Source organism: Gekko japonicus, unplaced genomic scaffold, assembly GCF_001447785.1.
Source record: "Gekko japonicus isolate JY-2015 unplaced genomic scaffold, Gekko_japonicus_V1.1 scaffold140, whole genome shotgun sequence".
NCBI lineage: Eukaryota > Metazoa > Chordata > Lepidosauria > Squamata > Gekkonidae > Gekko > Gekko japonicus.
Window position 1 is genome coordinate 692513 of NW_015169781.1, and position 11723 is coordinate 704235.

The following is an 11723-nucleotide window of genomic DNA, read 5'->3' on the forward strand; positions in this document are numbered from 1 at the left end:
ACTTTCTTCTAATTAATAAAGTGTTTATTTGTTTTGCTCCAAGTTATTGACATTGCACAGCTTTCTCTCTTCTGTTGCATTGGCCCTAGGTAGTGGAGGTCTTCTGAGGAGAAGATCTACAGTAAATATTTTGTGGGCTACTAGGCTTGGGCAGGGCAGGGGGTAGAAGAAGGAGCGAGTAACTCATCCAACATTTGGTCTATAACAAGATATAGAATGCTAGGGGTGGGGGGAGGTTAAATGGAGCCGAAGCAAGATGTGATGAGTCAGGGGCAGAGGCAGGGTGCAACTTGGCTGCTTTCAGGTATAGCCTCACAGAATCCTTCTGATTTTTCAATCTCTTTTTGGATTGAACAGCAAAATACTAACTGGTTGTTCACCCAACCTGTCTGATGAGGGTTTGTGTGTGTGTGTGTTGGGCTCTTGGCAACCTGCTCCCTACAGATGCTCTTGTTACCCACCTTTGAAAATCCAGAAGATTAAGTAACTCTTGGTGGTACTGAAGTCCCCAATATTTCATCCAAACTGAATCAGAATGAAGGCAAGAAAACCAACATATTTTAATATTTGCTTTTAGTTAAGGCAGTATTTTTAATGCATGCAAAAAGCAGGATGTTTTGGGGTGTTTCTTATTGGCAGAATACACCAGGAGGCTGAAGCATTTATTCAGATCTAGACATATTAGACTGTTGGCCATTGCCAGCCTCCTAAAAAAATTGCTTTCCCCCCCAGCAGTCTGTTTCCTTCTTCCTTTCCTTCCAACCAACCTTCCTTCCTTCTTAATTTCTCTTCCACTGTTCCACTTTTATCCTCCTTTCATGATATGCCTTCATTTATCTGCCTCCCTTCTAATTCCCACACCCCTTTTTTGTCAGTCTTGGTCTTAGCTCCTTCTCATCCCTGGTTGGCAATTTAGAACATACTTAATAGCAGCAAACCCTTGTTAATCTTATGAACAGAAGCAAGGTGGGGAATTACTATTTCCCCATGATCTATCAAAGTAGTAAAAGAATGCTCCTCCCTTTACATACATGGTAATGGGATGTTAATCTGATAACTAGATAAATTATTATCACATTTTTAAACACTGCTCAGGCAGTGGGATTGTTGTTGCCTTGGTGGGGCATCTAATGCCCCATTGTAAACGCTACTTAGCTGTTATATGACAAAGAACATAAGAACATAAGAGATGCCAATGTTGGATCAGGCCAAAGACCCATCCAGTCCAACACTGTGTCACACAGTGGCCAGAAATACCAGGTGCCATCAGGAGGTCCACCAGTGGGGCCAGGACATTAGAAGCCCTCACACTGTTGACTCCCCCCCCCCCAAGCACCAAGAAGACAGAGCATCACTTGCCCCAGAGCCCCTATCTATACCTTGTGGCTAATAGCCACTGATGGACCTCTGCTCCATATGCTTACCTAATTCCCTTTTGAAGCTGTCCATGCTTCAATGATAATGATCTTTTTTAGAAAATATATTGGGAAAATCAGTCCTGGTGATCCTAGTACTTCTCATCCAGCCCCACCACCTTATCAATTTCATCCTGCTTCTGTGCTAGGTAAAGGTACAAGGGTAAACTTAAATAGATTGCTTACAGATTTACTTCCTGAACATTCATTGTGATATGAAGTTTTTGTGAACTACAGCCCCCTTCCTCAGACATAAGAAGTGCATCCAATAATGGTGGCACATATGTATGTATACACAAATATAAAACTACAAATGTAGACACATGGTTGGGTTCAGGGTCATCGGGGGGGGGCAGGTGGAATCTTTGTCTGCGGGCCCATGGTGGCTCTTGGCAACCCTGTGTGTGGAGTAGGAATAGGGAGGCCCTGGTTCCAGTCTCCACTCAGCTATGAATCTCACAGGGTTACCCTGGGCTAGTTGCGCACTCCTTCAGCCAACGCCTTTTGGATAGGGTTGTTGTGAGAATGGAACAGAGATAGGGAGAGCCATGCATTAGGGTTGGCCTCCAGGTGGAGCCTCCAGATCTCATGGAATTACAACTGATCTCCAGGCAACAGGGATCAGTTCCCCTGGAAGAAATGGCTGCTTTAAAGGATGGATTTGACTCTACGGCATTATATCTAGCTGAGGCCCCTCAAACGCCCAAACCCGGCCCTTCTTAGGGTCCACCCCCAATTTCCCAGGAATTTCCCAAACCTGAGCTGGCAAGCCTGACATGCAGCCCAGAACACCTCAGGAAAACGCGGGATAAAAATGCAATAGATAACACAGGAGTTTGATTAGAAATGTTACTAAACCCAGGTGAGATAGGTGGATTGTAAACGATGATGATAATCTTGAGATGCTGAAAAAGCCAGATCCAAGGTATTGTGAGCGCCGCCCATAAAAGGTGCGCCTGAGCATATGCAGTGTTTTCCCCTTGCCATTGGATAAGCAAAACTAGGCTGCTCACCTCTCACTAGGAGGAGCAGAGCATCCAGCAGAAAAAAAATCTGACTCCTAGCCAGGCTTGAGTCCCAGCACGTTCTATTGCTGAAATCAATCGGGAAGGGACAGCGCGTTTGCGCAATACGCACGTCCCTGCCGGGCCCCCGTATCAGTTGCAAACTCATGGGGGTTTGCCTGGTTGTTATGGAAACGAGACCAAGCCAAGATGTCGGCAGTCCGGTCAGACCGTTTTTTGCTGCACCATTCTCTGCGCTTTGCTATAGGCGAAATGCGTCCGTTATACAGATCTTTACTGTGAGACATAAGGGCTTTTCCCCATCCGTGTCCGCCGCCGAGCCAACAGGCGATGTATTTCTGTTCCTGTGAGCCCCTCAAACGCTCCCTTGGCGCGTTTCTTCCACTAACTATGTCCCTCGCGGGTTCCCGTAGCCTGAAGTCGAAGGAGTACGGCGATATTTTTCCTTCCAACGTGTCCCTCGCGCGCTGCCGTCACCGAGCCTCCTTTTGCTCCCATGCTCCCCCTTCTTTTGGTTGCTTAGAGAAAGAGGCTGAGCCAAGATGGCGGCCGGGGAGGTGCTGGGAGAGCCGACAGCTGGCGGAGAGCGCGGGTCCCTGCGGTCGGGCATGTAACCACCCCCGGACGTCCAGCGGCCCTGCCCCCATACCCCCGCCCTCGGAGCCAGGCCGGGGTGCGGAAGCAGTGGCAACTGCCGCCTCCCTTTTCTCCACCCCTTTGGCTGCCAGCGAGGATGTTCTCGGCCCTGAAGAAGCTGGTGGGCTCCGACCAGGCCCCCGGGCGGGACAAGCCCATCCCGGCCGGGCTGCAATCCATGAACCAGGCGCTGCAGAGGCGCTTCGCAAAGGGGGTCCAATACAACAGTAAGTAGCTGGCGGGAAGTGAGGAGGAGGGAGGGACTTGGCCCAGCAGAACCAGCTGCTGAGACTTCTAAAGACTGGTGTAAAGAACAGAACAGCTGTTTGGACCTGGGAGAAAGGAGTGAGGTCAAGAAACGCCCCTCAGCCGGGCACATCAGAGGTGTTTCGCCAATGCGACCCATTACGACCGGGGGGGGGGGGGGGGGGCGGTGAAGATGCAGTAGATTGGTTCACGTATATATCAGGAAATGGGCTATTCCCTTGTTGGCTTCCAGTTTTGAATGGTGTTTGTCGTAAAATGACAAAAGGTTAGCCATATTAATTTGTTGCAGCAAAAATAAACAGGAGCCCTTTGTCACCTTAATTAATGAAATTGTATCCATCTTAAGCTTTTGTGCACTGAAACCCACTTTGCTCATTGAATTTCCTTAGTCTTTAAGGCACCCAGAAGACTCCTGTTTACTTTGGTGCACAGAATTTCACATACATATCTGTGTACTGTGTTTATATTCCTTTTTACAAGGATCTTGGACTGGAGTTTGTGGTTCTACAACAGTACTGCAAGGCAAATTAGACTGTCCAGCCAGTGAGCTTAATTATTAACCATATATGAAAATCCACTTTCTCCATTAGTAGTTTGACACTAACCGCTACTGTATACTACCACAGCAGGGAAGAGAGTTCTGTTTCTTTGTGTGCTGTGCTTTTTTTTTGTTTTGTTGTCTGGGAGCTTAACATTGGGAATCATTCTAAAATGTGATCTTCCACCTTTTATCTGAAGTTCTGTGGTTTATTCTGCCATCTGTTCCCCTGCATGTGTGAACTAGGCCTCAGTAGCTTGTGGATAAAAGGGGTGGGTGGATGAAGAGAAGAAAGTGGCTGTTGTAGTGCAAAGTTCGGGTGGGAGGCAGAGGAGCATCTGAAACTGGTTTCTGAATTTTAAAAAGGACCTATGATGAGTGGATGGAAAGAAAGAACCTTGTGCTGAGAACTGATGTTGGGGGGAGGCAGTGCCTGCTTTTGGAGGAATATTAGTTAGATTTCATTTTGAAGCGAAGGAGCAGTTGGTGATAAATGAGTTGAGGCGATGAGCTATGGAAGCAGAGAAAATACCTGTGAGTGTACAGTAGAAGAATGGTGGCAAGTGATGCTAGCCTTAGGTTTGGGGTGGTGCAGTTGTATTCTTTAATTCATCAGACAACAGTTTCAATTTTTCTAGAAGAAGAGTGTAGTCAAGATCTGTGACACAGAGAGACAGTGTCTGCAGTATTGGGCTTGGAAACCCAGGTTCAAACCCTGGGCACTGTCTTCCCATGTCAAGGCCATGCTTTCTGAAAAGATATTTTCACAAGTTCGGCACATGGTGAAGATGAGGTAATCTCTTTGTGGCTGTCCAACATGTACAGCTTTGCCTGTGGCAAGTAATAGTTTCTTCCTGACCAGCAGCTTAATTTGACTTGTTCTCTAAGACTTAAGTACATGTAGAAGTCTTACTTGGAACAGTGTTTTTTTTTCTTATTGTAGGGCAGGAAGAAAATCCTAACTTTGAGTCTGGTTCCTGAAAGCTTGATTCTAAGTACCTTCCTCACTACAGGCTTTACTGTCCACTATATAGCACTCCAAGAGAGAAATATTTAGCAGGATTTCTATCGCCCACGCAAGCATACTCAGAAGCTGAAACAACTGCGTTCTTGCTTTCAGATAATCTATCCCACAGATTCTCCTTGTTTGCTTTAGCAGCATCTAAGATTAGATCTAAGGGGCAGGTTACTTGAAGGTGTCCAAATCTGTATTATCTTTTTATTATTGATTGGTAGTCAATTTTAACCTGGATTGTCATAGTGGTTTTTAACTTTTTATCCTTGTCTCGTTGTATTCTGTATTTTGTAATGGCCAATGGCTTTATACAATAAACCTCTACCTACTTACCTACCTACTTGGAACTGTGATTTTATTTTTATTTTTTGCTTATTGTAGGGCAGGAAGAAAATCCTACCTTTGAGTTTGGCTCCTGAAAGCTTAATTCTAAGTGCCTGGAATTTAGCATCAACTATTTATTTTTACTTCATTATTCCCTGCTTTTCTCCCCAGTGGGGACACAGACTGGCTTACACTGTTCTCCTCTCCTCATTGTTATCTCAACAACAATCCTGTGATGTAGGTTAGGCCAAGAATACATGACTGGTCCAAGGCCACCCAGCAAGCTTCCATGGCAGAGGGGGGATTTGAATTTGAGTTTCCCAGATTCTAGTCCGACACCCTAACCACTGTACCACACTGTCTGTCTATATCTAGTTGCCTTTCACCAAATAGCATTTTTTGTCTATGAAGCTCAGTACTCCCTGCTCTGACTGGTAAGATTCTGTAAGATCTTGGGTCTTTCCCAATGCTTACCACCTCATTTAAGTGGAGAGGTTAATAATTGAACCTGGGAATTTTGCAATAAAAGTATATGTTCCCCAACTGAGCTGTGGCCTTGTCAAAAATATTTTCCACAACTCATATTATCCGCATGCTTGTGTTCTGTGGTGTGCTTATAAAACTATGGGAGTATAGCTAGGTAGGATAAAGTTATCAGCTGTGTGACCTCGAGCAGTAATTTGTAGCTTTTGGTGTTCTTTAGTACTGATGGGAGATTTCTGTGTTTCTGATCTCTGACTAAAGATGTGAATGGAAAACTTGGAAACAGAGGACTGCAGCATGATTGGGCAGGAACTAGTCTTGCATACAGTTACTTGGAATGAAGGCCTGATCTAGGAATGCAGAAGAATAAGATGGTAGCTTTCAGAGTGGTAAACAAGACTCTGCTGCTGGAGATGTGTAATACCTTAGAAACTGCATTTCATTATAACCTTAGAGGTCACTCATGAGCATCCTTTTAGTTTAATACTGTCATCTTTGCTGTAGAAGTGAACTAGCAGCTTCCTCCTGATTATGGAACTTCATTCCCTGGAAACTCACTAGAGTCCATGGACCTTTTGGAAGCACTGTGAACTACGTCCTTGTAGACTGTGAGTGAAGGTTGGGAGAGTCATAGAGACTTGAAACAGTGCTTTAAGATGGTAAAATTATATTTTTGTGAAAATGTATTCTTGCACATAGTTATCCTTCCTGAGCTTTGTACAGTGATGAAAGAGGACTGTTGGCGGTATTGGAAGAGTTATCACAGTGTATCTCAGAAAGAGGATGGAAGATAAAAAATAGACAAAAGACAGTTGTAGACAGTAAAGAAGTGAAATGGGGTCCCATCTTCCACATTGGAACTATGTGGGTGCTGAGAATGCTGAAGACTCCTGGACTAGAAGAGCTTGGTGAGCAGTGGTTTCTCCCTGCTTGTGCAGGGGAAGGGCCATGGCTTAGTGGTGGAACATCCACTTTGCATGCAGAAGGTTTCAGGTTCTATCTCTGGCATCTCTATTGAAAAGGGTCAGGTGGTAGATGACATGAAAGACCTCTTCTGCAGACCCTGGATAGTTGCTTGCCAGAGTAGACCACACTGACCTTGATATGCTAGCGGTCTTTTGTTAAGACAGCTTCATGTGTTCCAGCTTGACTGTAGTCTTTCAGAATTTGAAATAGTCATGCTGGCTCCTTTAAGTAGCAATAGTTGATCCTAGCATTTGGCAACGGAAAGTATTTGAGACTTTCCTATCTTGGGCTGAGAGCATTCTGCATGCTTGAGGGGCTCTGCTAAACAGAAAAAGCAACATTGCACATATTTTATGAAGGGCCTTATACCAAACTGGGCCATCAAGCTTAGCGTTGTTTGCTCTAACTAGCAGCAGCTCCATCATATCCTTAAGCAAGGAATCTGTGGCGTGTGTTTTACCAGACAATCATGGCCCTTCCCCAAAGCCCCTCCTTAGCAAATACCTCTGGTGATCTTGTACTTGTGTCATATGATGCTCAGGGTTCAGGCTGCATCTGCATTTCCCGCTGCCAGTTTGAGGCTTGAGATGTGTGTGGACTATGGATATTAGATGTGCAGTGGAAACATGTCTGTCTCCTTTACCCTTAGGTTTTGCTGCATTGCCTCTGTGAGTTTCTCTTGGTGCTTTTATCTTAACAATGCTTATGTTGTAGCCACTATTTTTAACTGCAGCTTTCTATCACTGCCATAGACAGAAGCTTTTCAGTCTCCATAGTAACCCTCAGTGCTGTTACTGTACTAGTTCCAATTGATAAAATGTGAAGCAGGTTTTGGGGGGGGCATTCGTGTCCATGATATGAGCCTTAAATTCTGAAACATTTTATGACACTTGAGAGGCAAGAAGAGACAGTGATACAGTGTGAAGGTTTCTTTTCTTCCCACGGAGCTAGAAAACTGATATGCTTTCAAAGACTCCTCTTACAAATTTCAAATAGTTTCTGACTCTTTCTCTGTGTAATACATAATGCGGCATTCCTGTGTGCCACCATCAAACAGGTTAGCTGGGAAGAGCTTATAGCTCAGCGGCAGAGCATCTGCTTGCATGTAGAGTGTCCCAGGTTCAGTCCTTGGCACTTCCCTTTAAAAAGGTTCCAGTAGCAATACTGCAGGCATTTGTGTTTTTTCCGAGGACTCTTTCTTCAATGGAAAATTGGAGATTTTGGAGAACACTAACAAAAATACTATAAAATATTTTCTATTTTGGGATGAATGGGATGCTTTTTAAGATGAGGTTTTACTCAAGATCTTTGGTATGAAAAATTTTAATGTGAGAATTTACAGCGTTAGATGATGGTTTGTTTGTGTACTGTAGACATAGTCAATGTAGTTTTGAAGATCTATTGGGTTGGAGGCAGTGCAACGTTTCTGTGGTAGCCTGAAAGTCAAACTCCCCCCCCCCTCCTACTCCTGGTGGATTTCAGAAGGCATTTGGACTACTGCAGAAGTGGTGGTGGGGAGCCGAGAAAATACTACTGTGCAGGTGGTAGTCCTTGCACTTGCAGAAACCCATTGTTTAAATAGAGAACTGCTGCCAGACAGAATAGACAGTACCAGGCTAGCTGGATCAATAATCTGAGTTGATGGAAGAGAACTTTGTATATATCAACCAGCCCCAGACTTGAGGTTGGCTCCAGGAGCCTGAGCCTCCTTATGAAGACCAGCCTTAGCAGAGGTTTGGCTGATAGAAACCTGGGGGAGATCTTTTTCTACTGTTTGCCCTCAGCTTTGGAACTCCCTTCTGCTGGAGTTGAGAAGGGCTGCTTCCTGAAGGCCTTCCAGATGTGTCTGAAGACTTGCCTTGTCTGGAAGGTTGAATCAATAAGAAGTGGTGTGACAGGACTGTGCCTCTATTGAGAATCTGATTTTTTAAATTGTGAATAACTTTATTGACTTACTGTATTGTGCTGTAAGCCACCTTGGAGACTTTTTTAGTTGAAATGCAACTGATTAATGAAACTACAATGCAGCTTTGTATATTAATAAAGAATTGAGAGAATTTTTAAAATCCTGTGAGCTAGAACTGGGGTACTTAGACTAGAGGGTTTCAGTTGAAATATCTTTCCATGTTTAGGGCCCACTTGTCAGACTGGGAGCAAACAGTTCCTTTATTAATGGAACTAATTCATGGAGGGAAGCTGCTAATTGTATGCTGGCTTTTCTTTCAGCTAGATGGTAAAACAGTATTGGGATCTTGGATTAAATTCCAGGTTTATGAGTTTGAGGCATTACTGAGAGCAGTATATATTCAGTTGGCTCATGGGACTTCACTTGCAAGTAGGTGTGCCTGGTCCGATTTAATTGAGACCTTCTCTGCCTCGTGTGCTCTTTCTCTCATCCTTGATTCCTCTGTTGGTCTGCCCATCCCTGCTTGTGTACACTCCCATATTTTTTGTATCTTATATTTCAATTATAATCTACTTCTTCATTAAGATTTCGGATTTTGCTTCTGAGTTCCATTTTGGGAGAAAAACAGGTTAGAAATACTTTAAATACATTCTGATGGTCGCTGCATTACTCTTTTGATTTTCAGCCTCTCGTTCTCTGCCACATTTTTGTTCCTCAAGATGTACAGTAATCTATGCCATCTGTTATGTTAGCCCCTTTTAGGTGACCAGAGAGGAACAAGAATCTAGCACAACTTTAACTTCCAGTTTTAAACTGAAATCTGCCACTGAGTCTTGAGTCTTTGTGGCTGTAGAGAGGTTTTGCTCTATCCCTGGCATCTCTATGCCCTGTGAATTGGCAACAAATGGCAACTTTCAGTTTATGGATTTCACTTGGCCTTTATTTTTTATTTTTAAAGTATTTTTATTGAGATTTTCAAAATATAACACAGTGTAGTACAGTAATTACTTTGATTGGCCCTTGTGATGCAGGATATTGCTGAGTTAACTTCAGACGTTGGAGGAAGCTGCCCACATCTCTGCCGGCTGTGATAAGTAGTGCCTGCTTTAAGTGAAGACCAATATTTGCATAGTGATTAGGTTTACATTCAGCACTAAGGAATGAGTCCAGCCATTCTCTTTTTCTCCCTTCCTCCATATGCTTTGAAATTGCCATGTAAACAGGAGTGAGGTGGGATTAGGATAGTTTAAAAGGGTCTGATGGGTGATGGGCTCTGCTTTTAGGACAAGTTGAATCAGTGGTGGCCAGCCCTTAGACAAGGGAGCCGTGTTCCAGGTATGAATGTTTCATTCCATGCCACAGTCCTATACATATCTTGGGGTGTGCTTCATGTCAATTGGGCTGGTTTTCTTTTTGATCTGTTGAGCCTAGACAATTCCAGAATTAATCCCTGGCATAGCTGAAGGTGGTAGCAGAGTTACGGAAATTCTTTGCCTGAGAGTGACTGCCAGTCTAAATATACAGTAAAGGTAAAGGTTCCCTTGCTCGAAAGCCAGTCGAATCCGACTCTAGGGTTGTGGTGCTCATCTCCGTTTCAAAGCCAAAGAGCCAGCGCTGTCTGAAGACGTTTCCGTGGTCATGTGGCCAGCATGACTAAACACCAAGGCGCACGGAATGCTGTTACCTTCCCACCGAAGTGGTACCTATTTATCTACTTGCAATTTCTTGCTTTCAAACTGCTAGGTTGGCAGGAGCTGGAACTAGAGACAGGAGCTCACCCCGTCTTGCGGCACCCGGGTCTTGAACTGCTGAACTACTGACCTTCCACAGCCTGCAGTTCAGCGTCTTAACCACTTGAGCCACCGCAGCTCCAAAAATATACAGTAAAAAGGTAAAGGTAAAGGTTCCCTTGCTCGAAAGCCAGTCGAATCCGACTCTAGGGTTGCGGTGCTCATCTCCGTTTCAAAGCCGAAGAGCCAGCGCTGTCCGAAGACGTTTCCGTGGTCATGTGGCCGGCATGACTAAACACCAAGGCGCACGGAACGCTGTTACCTTCCCACCGAAGTGGTACCTATTTATCTACTTGCAATTTCTTGCTTTCAAACTGCTAGGTTGGCAGGAGCTGGAACTAGAGACAGGAGCTCACCCCGTCTTGCGGCACCCGGGTCTTGAACTGCTGAACTACTGACCTTCCACAGCCTGCAGTTCAGCGTCTTAACCACTTGAGCCACCGCAGCTCCAAAAATATACAGTACTCAGCATTAAAGAAAAGCAAACAGTACTAGGCCAGGTGGACCCATGCAGTATATGGCATCTTTATATATTCAGAGTAGGCCTGATTCCTGTGCCGTCGCTCGGTGGTCTATAGGTTATCTACCTCCTCCTGTGCACGTATGCCCTGGATTCCATTGCTTCGTACTGGTCACTTGTGAAATGAACATTCATGGCAGCTTAAAGACCTTGAAGTGTGACTGGTTTTTAAATAGTGTATACAGAATGAAACTTGTTGCCTTGCTCTTAAATATTTGATAGGCTTTGAAGGAACATTAGTTGCATCAGTTACAAGCATTGGATACTGTGGAAGCTTTCAGTGTGGCTTCTGAGAGGATATGTGTGCTTTCCCGATTCAGTTGGCTTTGCTATAATCATCTCTCTGAACCTAAAATTCTCCATCTGTGTTGGTGATACAGCAGCTTGCATAAGAGGCTTGGTGTGCTCGGCATTGTGAATATTGCTGGCCTGTCTCTTCTCTTCTCTTCTCTTTGCTGCACCCCTCCTATCACTGCAGGGTTCTTCTCTCAGGGAAGGTAGCTGGAGTAGTTTTTTTGCTGCAGTGTTTAAGTTGGCAATAGTGCCAAGTGGCTGAGAGGAGGTAGCAGTAACAACATTTCTGGTGAGACTCATAGTTTGTCTGAACAGTAAGAAAGAGTTGTTCTAGTCGTGATCGTAATTGATTTGGAGTCAGGAGTAGTCTCCCCATGCAAAGTCAGTTGCATGTTTACTCAGGCTAGTGGCAAATTGTCCCTATTCACAAGTGCATAGATTCCTAACTCATGTCTTGAATTGCTGTAGCATAGTGGGTATTAACATAATCAGCTGACCACCAGAAAGTCCCCAACTAAAATCATTATATTTGCCTGTATTTCTT

At 44.5% G+C, this 11723-nt stretch overlaps 1 protein-coding gene across 1 annotated transcript in view; it reads left to right on the forward strand.

Moving 5' to 3' along the window:
- The first annotated feature begins 2952 nt into the window (after positions 1–2952).
- RABL6 (RAB, member RAS oncogene family-like 6) overlaps positions 2953–11723 on the forward strand; it is a 44198-nt gene continuing 35427 nt past the window's right edge. The window contains exon 1 of the mRNA XM_015416805.1: positions 2953–3303. Coding sequence (XP_015272291.1) covers positions 3174–3303 — 130 coding nt within the window. The 5' untranslated portion in view covers positions 2953–3173. The remainder of the gene's footprint in view (positions 3304–11723) is intronic.